Source organism: Diaporthe citri (genome assembly GCF_014595645.1).
Source record: "Diaporthe citri strain NFHF-8-4 chromosome Unknown scaffold_11, whole genome shotgun sequence".
NCBI lineage: Eukaryota > Fungi > Ascomycota > Sordariomycetes > Diaporthales > Diaporthaceae > Diaporthe > Diaporthe citri.
The window spans coordinates 176,827-197,840 of NW_025064856.1; the positions used below are offsets into that span (position 1 = coordinate 176,827).

The 21,014-nt window shown below is 53.4% G+C and overlaps 8 protein-coding genes across 8 annotated transcripts; 4 read left to right on the top strand and 4 right to left on the bottom strand.

Moving 5' to 3' along the window:
* Nucleotides 1–171: 171 nt before the first annotated feature.
* INS49_003829 (uncharacterized protein) lies at nucleotides 172–1,970 on the bottom strand (the record flags this gene model as incomplete). The annotated part of the gene is made up of 3 exons (XM_043164619.1): nucleotides 172–582; nucleotides 655–1,219; nucleotides 1,309–1,970. 3 exons carry the CDS (start codon nucleotides 1,968–1,970, stop codon nucleotides 172–174), a joined length of 1,638 nt encoding a protein of 545 aa, XP_043018269.1.
* Nucleotides 1,971–3,270: 1,300 nt separating this feature from the next.
* Nucleotides 3,271–5,576, bottom strand: INS49_003830 (uncharacterized protein; the record flags this gene model as incomplete). Its single annotated transcript, XM_043164620.1, has 2 exons — nucleotides 3,271–5,317; nucleotides 5,344–5,576. 2 exons carry the CDS (start codon nucleotides 5,574–5,576, stop codon nucleotides 3,271–3,273), a joined length of 2,280 nt encoding a protein of 759 aa, XP_043018270.1.
* A 480-nt stretch (nucleotides 5,577–6,056) lies between these two features.
* INS49_003831 (uncharacterized protein) lies at nucleotides 6,057–7,356 on the top strand (the record flags this gene model as incomplete). The annotated part of the gene is made up of 3 exons (XM_043164621.1): nucleotides 6,057–6,228; nucleotides 6,289–6,407; nucleotides 6,469–7,356. The coding sequence occupies 3 exons, from the start codon at nucleotides 6,057–6,059 to the stop codon at nucleotides 7,354–7,356; spliced, it is 1,179 nt and encodes a 392-aa protein (XP_043018271.1).
* Nucleotides 7,357–8,974: 1,618 nt separating this feature from the next.
* INS49_003832 (uncharacterized protein) lies at nucleotides 8,975–10,507 on the top strand (the record flags this gene model as incomplete). Its single annotated transcript, XM_043164622.1, has 2 exons — nucleotides 8,975–10,014; nucleotides 10,078–10,507. The coding sequence occupies 2 exons, from the start codon at nucleotides 8,975–8,977 to the stop codon at nucleotides 10,505–10,507; spliced, it is 1,470 nt and encodes a 489-aa protein (XP_043018272.1).
* Nucleotides 10,508–11,681: 1,174 nt separating this feature from the next.
* On the top strand, nucleotides 11,682–12,380 carry INS49_003833 (uncharacterized protein; the record flags this gene model as incomplete). Its single annotated transcript, XM_043164623.1, has 2 exons — nucleotides 11,682–12,053; nucleotides 12,303–12,380. The coding sequence occupies 2 exons, from the start codon at nucleotides 11,682–11,684 to the stop codon at nucleotides 12,378–12,380; spliced, it is 450 nt and encodes a 149-aa protein (XP_043018273.1).
* A 239-nt stretch (nucleotides 12,381–12,619) lies between these two features.
* Nucleotides 12,620–14,583, bottom strand: INS49_003834 (uncharacterized protein; the record flags this gene model as incomplete). The annotated part of the gene is made up of 5 exons (XM_043164624.1): nucleotides 12,620–13,419; nucleotides 13,487–13,535; nucleotides 13,813–13,892; nucleotides 13,962–14,166; nucleotides 14,506–14,583. The coding sequence occupies 5 exons, from the start codon at nucleotides 14,581–14,583 to the stop codon at nucleotides 12,620–12,622; spliced, it is 1,212 nt and encodes a 403-aa protein (XP_043018274.1).
* A 2,506-nt stretch (nucleotides 14,584–17,089) lies between these two features.
* Nucleotides 17,090–18,843, top strand: INS49_003835 (uncharacterized protein; the record flags this gene model as incomplete). Its single annotated transcript, XM_043164625.1, has 3 exons — nucleotides 17,090–17,594; nucleotides 17,758–18,274; nucleotides 18,345–18,843. The coding sequence occupies 3 exons, from the start codon at nucleotides 17,090–17,092 to the stop codon at nucleotides 18,841–18,843; spliced, it is 1,521 nt and encodes a 506-aa protein (XP_043018275.1).
* A 239-nt stretch (nucleotides 18,844–19,082) lies between these two features.
* INS49_003836 (uncharacterized protein) lies at nucleotides 19,083–19,790 on the bottom strand (the record flags this gene model as incomplete). Its single annotated transcript, XM_043164626.1, has 4 exons — nucleotides 19,083–19,171; nucleotides 19,224–19,263; nucleotides 19,325–19,387; nucleotides 19,455–19,790. 4 exons carry the CDS (start codon nucleotides 19,788–19,790, stop codon nucleotides 19,083–19,085), a joined length of 528 nt encoding a protein of 175 aa, XP_043018276.1.
* Nucleotides 19,791–21,014: the final 1,224 nt, after the last annotated feature.

Here is a 21,014-nt window from a genome sequence, read left to right on the forward strand (position 1 = left end):
GTTGATAAGGGTTTGCAGTCGAGACACATAAATTATGAGAACTGTTTTATTGCTCTTATTCCCTTGAATGCACAAGCCGTCGTGGCGGCTCCGAGTCATTGCATGCCGACATTGCATAATTACAAAGTAGGGTATCATGTGCGAGTATGCTGTTAAGTAACGATTTCCACATCATGCCTGTGAAATGTCATGGCCGCTCTTCTCAACAGTAGATCCACGTTGTGGCAACTGGGCATCCAGTTCCGGCAAGGTCAGCTGGTCAAGAGGTATCAAAAACTTCTCCCTCCAGGAACCATTGTTCCTTCGGGCAGCGATCAGCAAGTGACCAACCCAGCACACAAATACCGCAATGAAACCCATGATGTTCTGCATTGCGGTTTCAACATGAGGCCTCGAAGTCGGTATGACAGGCGGCAGGGCGGCGCTGATAACGAGTGAGACCATACAAGAGACAATAATAATAGCGGCCAGGTAGCTGCCCCAGACGCCGGTAGGGGACTTCCACTCGAGCTCGTCGGTGCTGCGGCCTTGACGCTTCATGGCGCGGTGGAGGCGTATGTGGCAGACACAGATGCTCAACCACTGTGAATTGTCAGTAAATCACTGTTCTCATTCCGGCTGCAAGCCGACGTAGTATTGGGGGAATGGACATACTGTAAAGAAATTGCTAGTCGAGGCCAATGCAAGCAGCCACTCGAAGATATATGATCCATCAGGAGCAGCGGTGATCCAAGCCAGTTGTGCTACAACCAAAACAGCAAGAATGGAGTTCCTCGGCAGCCCGCCCTTGGTCGTCTTCGCGAATATTCTTGGCCCCATTCCCTGCTTGCAGATCGCGGTCAGGCTCCTCGACGAAGCGAAGAACGCAGAGCTACCCATGCTGAATACTGCAGCGATGAGAAATGCATTGATAACGTGCGGGAGAATCTTGATGCCTGCCTTCTGAACGGCAGCGACAAACGGTGAGACGGCGTGCAGCTTGGCGAACTGCGGCTCACTAAAGGTTGAAGGCTTCAGGACGAGCCCGACCACAAATAGCGGGAGGAGATAACATATTATCAGACGGCCGACAACAAGAACTGATGCCAACGGCATAACCCTCCGCGGCTGCTTGCACTCCGCTGCCGTGAGGCCGAGCATCTCCGTTCCGCCATAGGCCATTCCTGCGGCAACAAAGACGGATATGAAGCCAGGTCCACCGTTGAGGAAGGCCTGTCCACTGGACGAAATTGTCAGCTCACTTCATATGCAAAGGAATGCCACTAATCGTTTCAGTGTCAAAGAGAACCAAGGCAATGCAGGACTTACTTTTGCCAGTTCTCAAAGCCACGCCCATCTGCTTCACGGGTCCCTCCACCGGCAATGACAACACCCGTAATGGTGAACATCATCAGGACGACGATCTTGGCGATGCCCAGAGCACGCTCAACCTCAGCGTATGTCTTTGCCCCAAAGACATGGACGGCAAACAACCCCAGAATAAAAACAGGGACCAACGCAACGCCCGGCACCGCCTCGCCCCAGTACCTCTCGATGAGTATGATAACCGTGACCTCAAAGGGTACGATGAGCATGAAATTGACATTATAGTTCCACCCCATGGCAAAACCCCAGCTGGGCGAGATGAACCGCACCGAGAAGTCGTAGAAGGAGCCCTGCACGGGGAGGCTGGCCGACAGCTCGCCCAGCGCGCACATGGTCAGCCAGACGGCGAGCCCCACGAGCGCGAAGGCGAAGAAGAGGCCGCCGGGCCCGCCCTGCTGCAGGCCCTTTGACGACGCTATGAACAGCCCCGCGCCGATGGAGCCGCCCAGGGCCATGAAGATGAACTGGCGCGTCGAGATCTGCTCCCTGAGGCCGGTGTTGTTCTCGGCCTGCTCGCCGGCTGCCACGGAGATGGTCTCATTGCTTGAGCTGGCCGTTGCGCGGCTGTTGGTCTTGAAGATGGTTGTTATTTTGGAAGCCATCATGTGTTTCGATGAACACGTTTCGTGAGGATACGTGGTTCAGGCGATTGGCAACGTTGTGTACGTTGCAGGGAGTAATGATGAAGAGTGTAACCCGGCACCCAGGTCCTTTGGCACACCGTGACGTTATGTGTGGAATGAAACGGGGAAAGTCCGGGCCTTGACAGAAGGCATCAAAGAGGTATTAAATCATCCAAATGTTCTTCTAAGGCTGAACTGGTCATACGGCGGCCGGATGTTGGCTGGAAGCTAACAAGCGTAGTGCACGCAGTTGGCCTGGCCAGCAGGTGAGCCCATAACTATACAGTCCGCGCCATGTAGCACTGGAGCTATGCGGCCATAGAGGTGCCCGGGTTTTTAATCATTTGGATAGGAGAAACGGCCGCATATCCTACGGTACTTTTGAATCTTATCTAGTGTTCTCTGCGGTCAGGCAGCAGGGAACAATAAGGTGAAGGCGGTGATCGTCGCCCCTTTGAAATATCAATAGGGAGTCAGATTACACCTACACAGCCAAATTCGAGGGCTATTTGATTTGGCTGGCCATTCAATGCACTCGCAATGCTGCACATATGGGTTTCCATACTTATTTGCTAGGACGAGTGATTCTGCGCCCGGTTACAAGTGGAAGTGCGAGTCGCAGCCGAACTCATCTAGCACCGTGACAGTCCACACGCCATCAGGACCGATGGATATTGGAAGACATAGCGCAGGCCAAATTGTTGCCCATTGAAAAGAAGAGAATGCCTGGATCGGCTTGCACATCAAAGGTCGAAGCATGGAGTTTGAAGTGTGGAGTTCATCAATTGATTGGGACCCTCCCACGACAATCGCTGGGGAGAAGTCTCTAGCATAGTCCTGGCCAGCAAGCAAAGTACTCCAAGGGCGCCAGCAGTTGAGACGCTGGGGGGAATGAAAAGCCAGGTCGATCTCGATGACAAACATGGTAGCTGGTGCTAGCGTCGTCTAAGGTGTTGAGGGTGTTCGAGCATGCGGACCGGCGAGTCAAGCTTTAGACCAACAAGAAAACCTTCGGTGATAGGTATCGAAACGCGCGGAAACACACGGAAATGTAATGAGTTTCCTCAGCTTTTCGACGGTACTTGAACTAACTAGCAATGCTCGCCCATGAAACCTCCCATAACGCCTCGCCATGCATGAGGACAGGGACCAGCAAAAACAACAGAATAACAACCACCTGTAATACAGAACAACCACGGCGGCACCACTGTGCCGCGCGTATGTTTCGACACAGCGATATGAATCACAGACAAACCTCTTTTACCTGATGCCAGACGCCCACTCAGCACACACCCTGGCCCACACCTGCAAGGCCCTCCCAGGCCTTCTCCACGACCTTCTCGCCCATGCCGAAGACCCCGCTCAGTTGCACCAGCGAGTCGACTCTGAACTGGTCGGCACGCGTGCCGCTGTAGTCGATGCCGTTCAGGCGCGTGACCAGGCTCTGGGCCTTCTTTGTACCGAAGCCACGCAGGCCCTTGATCAGATTCACGTCGCGGGAGTTCACGATGTCGAGGAGCTGGTGTGTGCGGGGGTCATCTGATGGGAGGTTGGCAAGGAGACTGGGCTCGTGAGGAGATGAAGCCTTGGCTCTCGGGTTGGGCTGCGAACGAGTAGGAGCGGTGTCGACGTAGCTCTCGTCAGCTTCAGCGCCTGCGTCGCCATCGGTGTAAGCAGCATCCTCGCCGTCGTTCTCTTCGTCGGGATGGCGCCTTGCGGCCTTCTCCCTGCCTTTGAGCTTCTGTTGCTCCTGACTCTGCTCGCTGGCATCAATGCTTGCGCTCTTTGCGGCAATTTTTACCTTCAACTTTTCGATCTTGCCCAGCAGCTTTGGTTGCCTTGGGAAGTACCGCAGCGCGGACTCGTAGCATGTCAGTGTACCCTCCTCGTCGCCCTGTTCTTTGAGCTTCCTAGCTTGGAGTAGAAGCCGCATGCCCTCGGATTTGCCACCAACTGCTTCCCCTTGTGTATCTTCGATGCGTCGCTCAAGGGCGTCGAGTCTCCGTTGCACGGCCTCACTGATGTCAGCTGAAGGCGGTTGGACGGCAGCAGCCACATGTTCCTCCTGTTGCCGAGACTCTGCTGCGATCCTGGAAGCTAGAATCTCCTGCACTTTACGCTCAACCATCTCTTCAATTTGCGCGGCTGACATGGTCATGGATTGCGAGTCAGATTTCGCTTGAGGTCGTGTCACCGCAGCTGGACGGACCATTTTTGACGGCCGGGCAGATGCATCAACGGCGTCAGATTTGCGTTTGCTGGAAAGTGGATTCCTCGGTTCGGAAGACGGTGTTGCTCCGATAGGACGAGCAGCTGTAGTCTTTCGATCCACAAAGACACTGAACGCCCTCGCAGGCTTTTCCCTCCCCTTCTCCTTGTCTGCCTTTTCCTTCGCCACTGTACCCGCGTGGACGTTGTGCATATTGGTTAGCGGCCTCAGAGGCTGTCGCTGAATACCTGTCCCGCTCAAGTTCATGGACCTTGGCGCCTGCTTGAAAACAATTTCATTCTCGATCTCCCGGACCTCGATCCTCTTGGCACGTGAGCTGACGTTCAGGCTGCTGAGGGTATCCAGGTGGTAACTCCGGATTGGAGCGAGATTCAGGATCATGACAGTGATTCCATTATTTTGACCAAGAGAGAGGATTCTGGTCATCTTGGATTCACGGTAGGGAATGCGTTTGTCACCACGAGAGATGGCATCGACGCATTGTGAGAGAACGAAGAGGGATTTGTTGATGGCGGCAGATTCGACCAGACGTTCGCGGTTGTTTTCAGTGCGACGGTTGTCTTCCGACCCTGCCAGGTCGATCATAGACACGGTACTCTCCAGGACTTGGTCGCCCGTCGTCTGAGTGACTTTGACGCGCAGGATCGCGTGGCTTCGACTGCTGTGGGCATTGAGCTTAGTGGCTGCCGTGATACGGTTGTTGTTCGCCTCAATGTACAGCTTCTCAAAGTCTTTCAGGTCCTCGCATGGCTGTTCTGACAAGCCAACCACAATCGTCTTGCCATTGGCCTCACGCAGGGGCAGTCCAGAAGGGGTGCGCTTTTCTGGAGGCTGAAGGAGATCAAACACTTTGTCGTTATAGATCTCGTAGTATGAAAGCAAGATGTCGACTGCGGTGGCACCATTGGAGTCCTTGGCTGTCTTCTTTCCTCGGCGGAAGACGTTGCTCAGTAGCCGGGGAATAAGGCCTCGATCCGCGAGCTTCAGTCCTCCTCGCATCGTGTGTGTTTTGCCTGTTCCAGTTACACCATATGCGAAAATGGTGACATCGAGGCCTTGAAAAAGGGCTTTCATGTGGGGGGAAACTGTGGTGGAGAGTCTGTCAGTTAATTGCGATGGAGATACGCATTGGAGGACGTCGACCTGCCTTCGGCAGTAAACAAGGCCTCCTGCGTGGCCGACTGGTCGTAGACACCACCGAAGGAGAAATTGAAATCCTCGGACTCGTTCTTGGGATTTGGTATTTTGACAACAGTCGGCTTCTTGCTGCCATCCTTGCTGTCTGCGCGGACAATCACATCCCTCTCGGCCTCGCCCTCCAACAATGGTCGTATCCTTGCGACGACCCTGACAGACATGTTGGTACCGGTGCAGACGACAGTCTGGCGTGGAGGTTCGTGTAGAATTGAACAGTGAGGCCAATGACTGGAAACAATAAGTCCAATTGACACCTATCCACACGATTGAAAGGCCCCTTCCCCCTTCTCCGTACTGCGCACAGGTCCCGGGGGCTGAAGAGCTTCAAGTGTCGAACAGCACAGGCCGACCCCCTTGGCCTGCGTCGTACAATATTGTGGAAGGTTTTGGTTGTCGCAGCAACGGCCGTGTCGAGCTCACCCCTGCCCACCGTTCCCAAAGTTACTGTGGGGTCAATTGCTGCTGCAGTGTGCAGATCCAGTTTTGGCCTGGCCCGTGCGCCTCTCCGGAGCTCTTCCGTCATTATTCCAAGTACTGGGCAGGTCCGAATTTTGACGATGCAGCCGGGCGGACTTGCACGCACCCCACGTCAGACACTCCTTCTATAATACTGCTGCCACCGAGCAGCCCATACCCCTACAATGCGAGGTCAATTGCCTCTGTTGAGGGCAGCGCGGCCTCTGGGAAGGGTACGGCCCTCCTGGGTCTGCGTGCAGTGTCGCGCGATCCAGCTCAGCGCATCGCCATCTACCGAGTCTCCTCGCTTGGGAGGTGATGCCTTCGGCGCCGCGGTCGAGGCAAGAGACCCAGCAGGTATTGGCGAACTCCTGGCCTGATCTAATCGAGCAATTTGCTGATATGGGTTGTAACTAGATGCTCGATTCGAAGTGCTCGGCTCTCCCTACTCTCTCCTCTCCGTCACCCTGTCAGCCTCCCAGAAGCTCTACACGAGGAGAGGCACGCTTGTAACAGTAGCAGGCAAAGCAGAGAATGTGAGGATGCTCGGCAGCTACATAGATGCTTCATTTGGCTAATCGTCCTGCGCTCCGACAGACCCAATCTACCCTCCGACTTCTCTCGCCCTTCCGCCATGCCCTCCTTGCCATGCCATTTCTCTACCAGCGGATATCCTCCACATCTCCCGTGACAGCTTTAATCGCTACCAAGTCGCCCAACACCACATTCTCCATCCTGCACCTTGATGGCACCACCGACTGGCAGGTCGCCCAACGAAATGCTCTCCTCGCCTGGACGGGCCACACCTTGAGCATCACACCTCGAATCCAGCGCGGTCTGGCACCAGCACACTGGGGAAATCATCATATTACAGGCAGGGGTCTAGTCGCATTGGCTGCGCCGGGACAGATATACCAGGTCACGCTAGGTCAGGGCGAGGAGCTGGTTGTGCACCCCAGCCACGTCGTCGCGTACAGCGTCGACAGGAACCTGCCGTTGCCCTTCCGATTCAAGAGCTCCTCCTGGACGTTACAGATCCCATCACTTCCCGAGAGCCTAGTGCCGAAGGGGTGGGCCAAGTTCTGGAAGGATACGAAAGAGACAGGTTTCTACAAATTCCTCGCTCGGGTGCTGTACAGCTTGCGGACAACAGCCAGGAGATCCATCTTCGGAGACCGGCTCTTCCTGCAGTTCAAGGGCCCAACGACAATACTGATGTCGAGCCGAGGCGTCAGAGTCAGTGACGTGCTGACTGGGGAGCAAATAAACGAAATCGCAGACGCCGAGGCTGGCGTGGTGCCAAAAGCAGTCGAGGCAGCTGCTATGCCGCAGAAGCCAGTGGCCAGCTCCGAACCAGTTACCGGCGCAGGCACACCGGGATCATCGGCTGAGAAACCGTTGGCTATGCACGTGGCTACGGTGGGCAAGGATGGGAAGGTTCACTTTGAGGACAGCAAAGACCTGAAGGACTTTGTCAGATCATGAGCGACGCGTCAAAGGCCCAGCCGCTCCCGACTAGGACGGCAGCGCTGCTACTCACTATAATTCATATGTATCACCACAGCAACTACGAATAAACAATGAAAATCGAATATGGCCACACCGTCAGCCTCGCGGTTTGTTAGAGCCGAGAAATGAAGCTTTGTTGGTCCCTTTTCTGGAGACGGACAAAGGCAGCAGATCCTCCCTGATTACGCTGAGGATATCAAGGTGCTCTGCGTGCCTATCTCGTGATCATACTTCCAGGGATGGAGCGGCGAGTCTAGTATCAGAAGGATCGTGTTGAGTGAGGCTTGTGACACGTGAGTAAGATGGTGTTAACTAGGACTTACGCGCCGGCTTTTTCGGCCCCGAAGACACGGACGGCATGTTCATCCAATCGTCGGCGTAAGATGCACGCACTGACAGGTACCACAAGCCCGGAACCACGCTTTCAAGAGAGAAATCGCGGGCTGACACGGCGATCAACAACTTGACGAGATTATCTGATCTTGAGATAACTTGGCTTGGCATCAGCTCGAATCTCCGAGCTGACCCTTCCGAGTCCAACGTCCTGGTTCATCCCGAGGTATTGGGGGCCGACGACAAGGGGCCAATGTAGAAGAGCGTGGCGCTTGGCTTCGCTTCTCGCGTCCCACTTATAACCTCCGATCAGGACGGCGTTTTTGGCCCGATCTCTTTGTTCGGTGCTAGCCTCGCTCCTGCGTTGCTGGTATTCCTAACCGAAGGAAGGTCGGTTGCGACAAGCTGTCAGCTACAGCCACTCGCGCTTGCTTGTACTACCTGCCCAACATCAACACAGCAGACACGCTATGGCCGCTCATTGTTATTGATGGTGCTTTTGATGATGTTTGGTATGGCCGTTATGTGCAACGAAGTAGTTCGTCTTGTGTCTGGGTCTAACAGGACCCTGCCAGACCTGCCAGTGGGGGACACCACAAGCATGTATCCCACATTCCGGTAGTCTCGTTTACGGCTCCACGTCCTTTATCTCCGGATTCTGTCATCAAGGCAGCTTTAACTAGGAGCGACGCCGGCCTGTTGCTTACCGATCCTAAATAAGGCTTGCCGCATTCTTTAGATCGGAATCGGCCCAATGTTTCGGCCTTGACAGGGCTGGACCCCAGGACCCCTTGATCCCGCAGTCTGGGGCATAGCAACGACCTCTGTCTGCCTGGAAATTCGGTCTTTTCTTCGAGAATGCCGGCTCGTAGCTCCGACCGAGCTGGGGGCTGGGCCCTGAGATGGGGTAATCCATACACCCATCGCATTATCAATCTTTTTTTTTTTTTCTTTTTTTCTTTCAGATGATCCATTAAAAGTCTCCTCTATCCTGCCCTGCATTGTCAACTATCTCCCATGCAGAATCCAGACACTGATCTTAAGACAAGATCGCATCCATTTTCGTTGTGTCCCAAAACACCCTGACAGGCACCAAGACTAGACTGTCACCGCCGTCTTGGAGGCTCAACCTGTGCGCGAAAACAAGCTTAATCCAACTACAGGTGGCCGCGCCCGAACTCTTGGCCTCCAAAGCCAAGACCCCAACGTATTAGTCGCAAATACTATCATGGAGTCAGTCCAAGCCCAAGTCAGGTCCAACATGTCTGACACGGTCAGCGCGCACTCGGACTCGTCGAGAGACCTCGAGAAACACAAGCAAAGACAGGCCGATATGACTCCTTATCAATCCAGGAAGCCGTCCCTGGATCGGATCCAATCGAAAAACAGCCAGACAAACGCAAACATCAGTGGCGAACCAAGAAATGTCGCCGACGCGGAGATCGAAGAGGGCGAGAGGGAGCAAAGGGAGGCTAGCGAGAAGAATGCTGCTGGTCCACCGCCCGGCTCGGGTTTCCACCCAAGCGACTTCCCTGATGGTGGCCTCAAGGCGTGGCTGGTAGTCTTTGGCGGCTGGTGTGGCTTGTTCTGTACCTTTGGGTTCATCAACTGCATCGGCGTGTTCCAGGAGTACTACTTGCGGGAGCCCCTTGCCGACTACTCTGCCAGCACGGTTTCGTGGATCACGTCGATGGAAGTCTGGGGCCTGGTCTTTTTTGGGCTGATATTCGGGCGGGTCTTCGACCTCTACGGGCCGCGCTGGATGCTCCTCATCGGCACGGTGGTCTACATCTTCGGCCTGATGATGACGAGCCTCTGCACCGAGTACTGGCAGTTCTTCCTCGCGCAGGGCGTGTGCGCCGCGATCGCCGCATCGGCCGTGTTTAACGCCTGCATGACAAGCGTGTTCTCGTGGTTCTTCAAGAAGAGGGCAGCAGCGCTTGGTATCATGGTGAGCGGCAGCTCAGTCGGCGGTGTCGTCATGCCCATCATGATCCAGCAGCTCATCCCCAAGATCGGCTTCCCCTGGACCATGCGCGCGGTTGCCTTCGTCTACTTGGGCTTGCTGGCTATGAGCTGCGTCACCATTAAGACGAGGTTGCCTCCCCGGCCGAAGCCACTGGTCATCGCAGACTACCTCGCAGGCTTCAAGGAGCCGGCGTTCGCGCTGACGCTGGCGGGAAATTTCCTCTTCTTCTGGGGAATGTTCATCCCCTTCAACTATGTCATCCTGCAGGCGCAGCAAGCTGGCATGGACCCGACTCTCGTTGAATACCTCTTGCCTATTATCAACGCTGTCAGGTAAGAGAGGACGCTCTTCACTCCCCGAGCCAAATTGTACCAAGTGCTAACGTGCCACGACAGTATCTTCGGGCGAATCATCCCGGGTATAGTCGCAGACAAGGTGGGCCGCTACAACACGGTCATATTCATCGCTACGCTGTCGGCAGTTGTCACCCTCGCCGTCTGGATCCCTTCCAACAACTCGCCAGCAGCTCTCATCGTCTTCGCGATCCTCTTCGGTTTTGCCTCTGGTGGCGTCATCTCAATCAGCCCATCCCTCATCGCGCAGATCTCAGACATCCGGCAGATTGGTAACCGCAACGGGATTGCATTTGTGGCAATGAGCTTTGGTGGCCTGACCGGCTCACCCATTGCTGGCGCGATCGTGTCTCGCCAGAACGGTGACTTCCTGGGGCTGCAGCTGTTTTGCGGCTTGGCCATGGCCTGTTCGGCGTTTGTTTACGTTGCCGCGAGGTGGGTGCAGGTCGGGATGAAGGTGACAAAGATCTGAGACCTGGCCACGCATGTACGATGAATGCGGTGTAGTTGTGTATGCTTTTCACGACCAATGATACCAGGGGGGCTTATGACGGAATAGACATCACCATCACCACCTTTGCATTTGCTGGGGAGAAGGCGGCTTCATTCAATCAGGCGCATCTGCCTTTTAGATCGGAGGACGGATACAAGACGGCACGATGTAGCTACACAGCTCTGGCCATAAACGTAATCACATCTCAACTTCGCTCAAATTTAGTTCCTCGGCGACCGCAGCAACTCAAAGCGCTTCCATGCACCATGCCACACAAGATAAAAAAAAAATCGTCACAAGTCTTGCCGCCGGCCTAAGCTCCTGCAGGTCTCTGCCTGCGGCCCCCAACCAAACAAATGCCGATTGACGTTCCCCAAGCCATCCTGCCGTGCTGCTGAGCCACGGGTCATGTGCGACCCGCAAACGAGGCGCCTCACCGGCGGTGCCATGGCGTCGCCTGCCTGTCCTGTCTTACCTGCAGCACACATGGACCGGCCCACAATTCCCAACCCGCGCAGAAGTAATCAAGGCTGTGTCACGCACCCTCCGCCCACCAACAGGCGTTTCTGACGCTCAACCCTCCTTCCGATGCAGCCAGGCAGGGTGCTGATCGTTGCCTGAGCACGAATCCTGTGCCGCATGCACTTTTATTTTTCTTCTGCCTTCGCGTCCCGTTTCTGTTTCATGCTGCGCCAAGTATGATGAGCCTCCCGTGCCTCCCCACCCCCCGCATATTGAGGCTTGTGTCTCTTGGTGGACAAAGGCCTGACAGGCAGGAAGGATGAGTCCTCGATTCGATTGTCACCACCTGGACATCCTCCCTCTCGCACGTAGCAGTAGCCAGCTGGCAGCTCTAGCTCTGTTTCGAGCTCGATCTGTCTTATGCGCTGTTCGCGGAACGATCCTGCCCACCAGCTAACTAGCTGATGTTGAGATACTACTTACTATACGTATGTAGTGCATCGTATGTACAAACAGTCGCCACGAGGCCTCAAACCACGGGCATGACTACATCACGCTCTGCAGCGTGACTCGAGCCAAAACTCTGACTCTGGACCAGTCTAGACCTCGAAATCGCCTATTCTTTCAACCCACCCAGGCTTTCTGCCTGGAGCAAAACCCCGGAAAACCAAGTCCTGCTATTCAGAACATCATGGACACCGCCCTGATCAAAGACGTGGACGAGCAGCCTCAATCCTCATGGTACCGGAAGCCAGACGGCCCTCACCGGCTATCAGACATCCGGGCCCAGCCGCAGGCCGATTCTGTCCTGACCGACGACGACGACCATGTCAGGGACGTCGATGAGGAGAACCCGCCGACGCCCCACTCGGCGTGGTACCGCAAGCCGCGCCCGGAGCGGGTGTCGAGCATCGGGCCGGATCTCGGGATTGGCGAGCAGGCGGATGAGAAGACCCGGAGGATCTGCGGGTGCTCACGGCCGACTTTCATTGTGATCATGTTCTTTTTGGTGGTCGTCGTCGCGGCTGCGATCGCGTGGCGTTGCTGGGTCGCAGGCTTGGAAGTAAGTTTGGCGTCTTGCCTGATGTGGCGACAGGCATGTGATCGCTAACGAGGCCGGGTTAGGGGCTCCGCTTCACCGTCTCAGTCGACCGCTTCATGATTCCGTACATGAAAAGTACAAGGCGGCCTCATGGAGCTAGATTGATGGCATATTCCCCAAAATGTGGGATGCGAAGAAGTTGAATGATGGGTTCATTCGTTGTACAAACCATACGGGAAGTTGAGGGATACTGAACAATGCGACATCAAGACGGGGACGCAAGAGAGCCTGGAGAGGAGCCTAGCCATGGCGATCATGGTATTGACTGATGGAGATCTTTGTGTGTGATGTTAAAGTCAGGAGGAGAGGCGAAGACAGGTACAAACATTAGTAAGCGTCATCGAAAGCATTCAAACGGTAACGAGGTACGAAATGGCCCTTGTTTGAATCGCATGCCCACGTCGCTGCGTTGATAGGACTCCTTGCTTCTCTAACGAAAAAAAGCGAAGCTTAAAATCTGGGAACAATCAGTCTTTCCTTCTTAACTGTTGACGCCATCTGAAATCGTGAATTTCCCCGCTGGGAGATCAAGGTTTGAGTCTCATGCTGGCAATTCGCCACGTTGAAGAGTCCTCTACTTCAACCTCTTCATCGAGATCCAGCGTATGCCCCGTAAAGTACTGGCCGATTCCCAAAGATCGGCCCCGACAAGTGACCAACAGCTTGAAAACGATCTCATCACTCGCCTCTACGAGTCGGACCAATCTCCTCACAACCGTATCCATACTGTGCTTGGGAACACCTGTTTCGTACAAGGCAACCTCGTCGAGAATGCAGAGAAGAATCGTGTTCGACGGCAGCTGCTTCACAAGCTCAAAGAAGACGGTGCACATCAACTTGAGATTAAGATTTCCGAAGACCGCCCAATTCTCTGGTACCAAGAAGGAGAGGTCTATCTCAACAGACCGGCTCAATATATGGCTGACGAGCTGGCCTATGAGACTGGCCATCATGGTCTCTGCAGGGGACGAAGTTTGACTCTCCGTGCCGTAAGGGCTGTGCTCGGCACAGAAATATTTCAGTGTCAGACCCTGGGCGGTCTCATTCTGCTCAGATATCTGGGCGAGTCTGGCTGCCACGAGGCTGAGAGGCGAGATGCCTTCGGCACTAGATAGGTCTTCGTTTCCGTTGACGAGAAGGACACTAGATGATGTCGCCTTTGTCATGAAGTCTTTGAATGTAGGGTCGTCGACGAGGGCGGCCGCTCTAGCCTTGTCAGTCTCAGCCATTGCGGCTCCAAGGCCCAAACACTTCTCGGTGTCTGTCAGCACAACATCGGGGTCATATCCCAGTACGTCTAGCAAGCCTTTCGCCTGTTCCAAGTCGCCTTGGTAGTTGAGTATCAGTCATCTTGTACAGAGCCTACAGGAACGAGAGCAAGAAACCTCACTTACGTTCACGTTTTCCCTCCACTATCTTCTTCTTCTCGGTTGCTTGCATGTCCTGGACAATAGAATCTGGGAATGCCTCTGTTAGGTCTTATCTGCTCACCAGTGTTGAGATGGGCTGGACAAAACCTACCTTGGTGTCCATGAATGGGAAGGAATCGAGATTCAGAGCTGAGGAAAAGTTTATAGTACAGATTTGTCAAAATTGCGAGAGTCTGGTCCATTTTCTCGCTGGAATCACTTAAGACACCGTTATGGAGACGAATCTCCTGATTTAGGTCGACTATGCGTCTCTGCATACAGATATTGGCCTCGTTCTTGACGCGACTTACTCTTAGTCTGATGTCTTTGCAGCTTTCGAGCAGTTTGCTTTTATAGGATGACTGCTTGAGAATTGGCTGATAGACCTTGCCTGCAAACAAAGTTGTTTAGCACGCATTCCATGACGTGAGCTGGTCACTGGAGTGCTCGGCGGACTTACTCCATGAACTGTCCACAAAAAACTGCATAATGTGGTTCAAGGCCTTGAGGATAGACAAATAGAGCTGGAAAGTCTTTTTCTCCAGAAGCTGATCTCGACATCTGCCGTATATCTCGATGTACCGTTTGGCGTCATCCATTATCTCGGGAATTTCAGCTAGTGTCTCGAGGATGACGGCTTCTACCTTTGAGAAAGCCCCAGCAGCCTGAATAATGTCAGCCATTTCTCCGTCTTATTTATTCCAGCCAGAAGAACCCTGCCGAGCGAAGAAAACCCGTGTGGGATTGTAACGCACCCCGACCGCAATTGTGAAAACACCACATATGCTGGGTGTGAAGTTAGCTTTAATTCATACCGAATTAAGTCCAGATGGGCATTTAGCACTTGAATACCTGGAACCGTAATCACCTGCTGGCAGCAAGTCGAGCCAGGACTTGAAGGCGTCTGAATTCTGTCCCAACTTTTCCAGATATCTCATCATGTTTGATGACTTCTTCGGGCTCGTTGACCATCGCGTTGCCAGTGACTGAACTTCTCCCATGACTTGTTCCCAGGTGTATTGTCGCAGGTTTAGGCTAGTTCGCTTCTGGTGGCTGCTGGGACTCTTTCTATCCATCTTCATGTGGGCTTGGGCTATCAAATCGAACACCTGATTGACTTCCTCATCGGCTTCCTTCCACATCTCAACACTGTGGGAGGAAAAAATCCATTAGGCTGACTTTTGTTACAAACGGCCAACTTAACGCGATCGGGATGAACCTAACTTAATCTGGTCTTGCTTCCTGGCTTCCGCCACAGAACCAAAACGGTCGAGGCTTTCTATATATACAGATGCCGGGGCACCGAGCGCAGTGTCGTTGATTTCCGTGAATACTGCAGCATTCGTGGGAGGTGCGCGAGGACGGCGCATAATGAAGTCCTCTCGTTCGAGGGCTTGTTGCGAATCCATTTTCATCGTCTACTCGGGGCTGCGCAAACAAGTGTGTCGAGAAACCACGGGGCCTTGTTTCAAACTGGGACGCGCAGCGATTTGGTCCCATCAATTCGAACAACTGCCTCTGTGGCTTTGGTAAGCTGCATCTGCAGTCATACCGACGGTGCTACTTCGTGCTACCTAGTGCTAACTCGGGGTGGACAATGTGTCCGAATTGCATCAGGCCAGACTTGTCTGCACCAGCACATTTGCACACGTGTATGGGACTACTACCAATAGATCAATCTTGTCACACCACACCTCTTCCATACCCCACCTCTTCCGTACTACACCTCTTCCATGATGTGGCGAACTCGGCAAATTATGACGAGACATATGAACACCACGCTGCTCCGGAGAATCTATATTTTCTTCCTGTTCTGCCTGTGTCTCCGTTCCCACACTCGAGAGCCGAGCCAGAGACGGAATTGCAACATTTGCATTTCGGATCCAGACCAAAGGACCGATCACTTGGCCGGCTCGGCATATTCTGCCACAGTTTAAAGCCTCAAAGAGTCGCAGTACACGGTGTTTCCTCACTTCACAATGGAGCCTGAAGTTGCAGATACGGGATCAAAGGTTTCGGAGCAGCCTGAGCAAACGCCGTCTCCGTATGCGCATCCACCCTTTCGGGGGGCCGAATCCAGCTCCACAGGTCATCAAGTGCCTGGAGACATGGTGATAACTCCTAATGAAACACGACGTCCAACTCCGGTCGATACGGTAGATACCGCCGCCGTGGACCTGCTGAAGAGTGCGGTTGAAGATGGCCCAGGCGAAGACTGGCATACGGTCGCAAGAAAGGTTTGAATTACCACTACACATTATAGTCCGATACTTACGAGTATGTATCTGACTACTGGACATAAGGCCGAAAACACACAGTATGAGGGCTTAAGCTCACTGCTTCTGGAAAACGAGAAGAAGACTGGTGATCTAAGACGACGATCGAAACAGGCAGTTCTGCATTTGTCCTTCACCGAGATGAGAATCACTCAAATGGAACAGCAGATTCTGAAACTAGAAGCTGAACTCCATAACAAACCAGATGACTTTCAACTCAGCGTGGCGAGGCGGCAGGCTCCTACATATAAACCGTTCATCAAGCGATCCTCGCATGGCGAATTCCTTCTGACATCCCACTCAGCGGAGATTCCATATCACGAGCAAGCGTCACTTGAAGTACTTGTGGCAGAGAATGGCACCTCAGCTATGCTTGGTCCAGATCAATATACAGCTAGCCGCTCGACTAGCATTTGTCAGCGAACGGACCAACAGACACCAGAAAGGCTGAGGATGCGATATGGTCCACTTGTAAAGACTCTTGAGAAGATCTGCAAGGAAACACTTTCCAATTATCACCTTTGGCCCAATCACCGAGACTCCACGGCGAAACGAATTGGGGGTGCTGCAACCATACTTTTGAGACCATGGAAGCTCTTCGTCGCTTACGAAAAGGAAATCCGGGACAGTGTTCACAGCATCGATGTTTTGTGGGAGCCAGTCCGTGGTGTAGCCGAGACACGGGTGGTGGAAGATTGTGAGTACTGTCCTCCGAAATTGGTCATTGTGAACCTTTACGCACCGCATTGCCTGGAGGGTTTCGTTCCACTGTCCGTCCTGACACTTTGCGTCGGCTTCAGTCGAATTCAAGCGCCAAGATCTCCTACGAGAGCTTAAACTGCTTGTACAGTTTCTCGACGTGGACCTCAAGCCGACTTTCGATCTGCGTAGAGCAATCAAAGAAGGCATAGCGACTGAGATTGAATACGGTGACCTATGGCACCTATTTGAACTTGGAGATACGGCCATCAGCCCCAATCACAAAGCCCAAGCCTTTCGAGTGGTCAACTTCACCGGCGGAAGAGAACCTTTGACGCGACGTATCGTATCTGAAGACCTCGGACGTCAAGCACCAGCACCTGTGGATGTGGGAGGGTTTGCGGTGGATTGCTGCAGCTTTTGTTTCGATGGGACAGACTACGTGCCAGTTTTAGAAAAGTTCTTGATCCGAAAATACCGTGGTCGCAGGCCTATCACGTCTCTGGAAGTTTTCCCGCTCAAGTTCGATCAAGACTGGGAAGCTCGCTACCGGGAATTTGAAACACAGGGGCAGAGATACTTGAGCTTAACGCGTGTACCATTTTCTCACCACATGTTCCGAGGCAAAACAATAGACGAACCACCTCAGCAACTTGATACTCAAGTCATCGTGGACGTTACCTTGGCTATCGATAACGAGCCTGATTGGCAGCTCGGCAGCAGAGTCTCAGTTGAAGATTTTACGAGGCTCGACGAACGCGAGACGCGAATGCCGACATTCTGCATGTGTTATAACGGTGCTGAATCCGAAGGTCACTGCGGATCAGACTACGTCTTTAAAGACTTGAATATGAGGTACTCCGGGATCAATGCTTCAATTTCGGACCATGGTGGACTTCTACGGCCTCGGAGGGCTGAAGATTTGAAAAAAGAGGAAATCATATTGCTCCCAAACTGGGTGCATGCTTTCGTGTTGCGCAGTCGCCAGTGGGTAACATTGAATACTGGAGACCTTTCCGAGGTTCAATTTGAAAACAACTTTGATGAACTCATGTTCTCTTCCAGTCACAAGCGGACCATAGTGGCTCTTGTGGAAACCCACGAGAACGCGAGGACAAGTACGCAAGGCCCACACTCAGTCGGCCCTGCACTGGACTTAGTGAGAGGAAAGGGAGCTGGACTAATTATCCTGCTGCACGGCGAGCCAGGTGAGGCACATGTCACTCTTTATAGCTTTGAACTCCTCTAACCATGCTTCCAAATATTCTAACCTATTCTTAGGAGTTGGAAAGACGTCAACGGCTGAGTGCGTGGCGGACAGGACCAAGAGGCCACTGTTCCCCATCACCTGTGGAGATATTGGAGAGTCAGCCATGGAAGTTGAGAAGAACCTTCACCATAATTTTCTCCTGGCCTACAAATGGGGCTGCGTCCTCTTGCTCGATGAAGCGGACATCTTCCTTGCTAAACGGAACAAGACTGATCTGAGGCGCAACGCTGTCACCAGTGTTTTCCTACGCAGTCTGGAATACTATGCCGGCATCCTATTCTTGACGACCAACCGCGTGGGTGGCATCGATCCAGCTTTCAAATCACGAATCCAGTTGAGCCTGTATTACCCACGGATCGATCTCGATGCTACTGTGAAATTATACGAGGTCTTTCTCAAGCGAGCTCGCGATGAGCAGACAAGGATCGGAGTCACACAGTTCAAGATCAAGCAGAAAGAGATCCTGAGGTTTGCGTCGCGACACTATCGACGACTTCAGAAGGAGGGTTACAATACCTGGAATGGGAGGTCAGTATCATTGCTAATCACTTTCTTGTGTTTCTCGTCATCCCATATAATTTGTTTGACAACCCAACAGACAAATACGCAACGCCTGCCAAACGGCCATCGCACTTGTGGAGCACGAGGCCGTCCATTTGAAGGCCGGCCATCCAATGCCTGTGCTGGGAAAGAGACATTTCGAGACCGTAGCCGAAGGGTCAAAAGAATTCGATCGTTACCTGAAGAGGACTCTGCAAGGTGGAGACGACGAGATTGCCATGAGGGACCAATGGCGAAACGATTACTACCCGGAGGCCGATATCACGCGGCCTTCGTCGCTGAAACCTCTGCCTAAAGCGTCTTCTTCTCGCACTGCACCCCCGACTGTGACGGAGTCAGAGAGTGAGAGCAGCGATGATTCGGACACTGAGAGTAAGGATGACGAGGACGGCAACATTAAGCCTGTGGCTGGAGGTGGCACTGCTCATTTCAAGTTGGGCGCTGGAGTGGATGTGGACGAAGATGAGATTAGCAGTGCTGATTTCAAGGAATATTTGAAATTCAAGGCTCTCATGGGGAAGAACAAAAAGACATAGTCCGTCATCACGACGGTGTCAGAGGAATAGGCAGTCATTCCATTTCATTCTCAGGTCGGTTGAAGTATGAAACATGCGTTTTGAGAATGACAAATCCTGCTGATTGATTACGAACATGTGAAGGACTATATAATGACAAGAAAGCTTCTTCAGAAGCTTGTGGAAATTCTCCAAGTTCATTGACCAGCAGCAACAAAGCAGACACTCGTTCTCATGAACCTTGACCAGACCTTCACCCCTCAACATCCGTAGGCAGAAATCGTGCTCGTAAAGCCAGAGGCGACTGTAGCCTGGAGAGCGTCGACCTGGCTCGTGTAGGCAGAGTCGACTACGAAGTATCAGCACTGAGCCCTTGCTTAAAATATGTACAAAGGACTTACTGGTGCCTTCGAGGGCGGTAAAGAATGCCTTCGCGTCGGACTAGACCACATCAGTATCTCAACTAACAACAACAAGCAGCTCCAAAAGGGTATAAACTCACGGACAAAGTTGACAAGGCCGAGCAGACGGCGCTCGTGAATCCGGAAGACGCGACAACAGATTCCTACGAGGAACACAACGTCAGCTACCAGAACCACAGTACCAACACCTTTCTAGGGAGTGAGCCCAACCTTGGCAGTAGCATCGCCCAGCGTGTCAGTGATCTGGGCAGTGAGGCTCTGCACGTCGGCGTAGATGGTGGCCGAGTCGGCGGCGGCGATGGCGCCGGTGGAGGTGACCTCGGCGGTGGCGGCGGTGATGGCCGAGGCCAGGTTGTTGTAGCTGGTCAGCAGGGAGAGCGCCTGGATCAGGGAGCCGGTGAAGGCGTTGATGGCGGTGTTGAAGGAGGTCAGGTCCGAGCTGACGGTGGCGATGTCGGCCTTGATCTTGGCGGGCGTGCGCCTTTCGAACGGGCTGCCGAGGGCGAGGCCCAGGAGGCTGGTCATGACGATCTTGGAGAACTGCATGTTGTTGGTTGTGTTGTTGAGGCTATCTGGGTTGGCTATTTGATTTGAAGAGAGACGGAATTCTTCGATCTTCTCGATCTGCTCTTCAGATATCTCGAAATGACCTTGAATTTATAGATATCTCCTATTCCATCTACTCTTTGAAGCGGCGCCCGCGGATCTCCAGATGGCATCGAGTCGTAGACCCATTGCAGTATTCATGGCCAACGCACGGTCGAGTCGTCGAGGCATGTTGCACTTCGTGCCGGCTTGTGACCAAGACATTGGCTTCGAGGCGGGCTTGACGATGCCACCTGTCTATCCCATTCTGGAAATGCCTCCGGAAGGCGGGGTCAGAGTTTGGAGTTCTTGGGTACCACCACCTGTGTAAGTCATGGCCTCACTGGAGAAACACTCAAGCGGGAATAACGGAGCCGGTGGACAGGTAGATTCCACGCGACCTGGTCCTTCATTTGTATGAGTGCTACTTCGAGCTGTGAGCCCAGGTGTGGAGTGGCACCCAGTGAAACGAGGCCGACAATTCCTTACTGGCGATACCATCTTCTTTTTTGTAGCCTTTCCGAACACGCCCCGAAAGTCATCATGGACTGGGTGCTCGGGACTTGAGAGGGGTCGACAAACTCAATCGCTCGGTAAAAAAGAAGCATACCACGTGCCCGGATGTAAGGTCGTAGTCTTCCGTAGTCAATCCACGACCCAGTCAATCCACGACCCAGTCCGCGATCAATGTTGGCGAGGGGATAAGCTCGCCTTCAACTCCCCATGCCAGCAACATGATATTATGTGATGGATTTCCAGGTGAGCCTTGAGTGAACTACTCTCTGGAGAATATTCACAAGCCATTGCTCAATCAACCAAGCCACATCCAGAAGTGTCCGCGGACAGCCTCGAGAAGCAAAATACCTGCTTGGCTAGTAGTAGTTCCCCGCTTCGACGTTGCAGCCGCGCGAGACCTCCCATGGTGCGGGACTGCGACGTCCCGCACACCAGTCAACTTGCTTTCATACATGTCAGGGCTCCGTGCTTGCAGGGATATGACATTCATGATGGGCTCTTATGGGTTCCGCGGAGGGAATGGGTGCGGGAAGTGGGCAGATGTCGGGATGGTAAGTCCTTGGGATGAGAAGAATAGTCGCGGGCCAAGGAGTCTAGTTGAAGCAGCTTTAGGTTCCTGCCCGTTATGCTCGGACAGCGGCTTGGCACTATGTGTCCGTAACCATATGT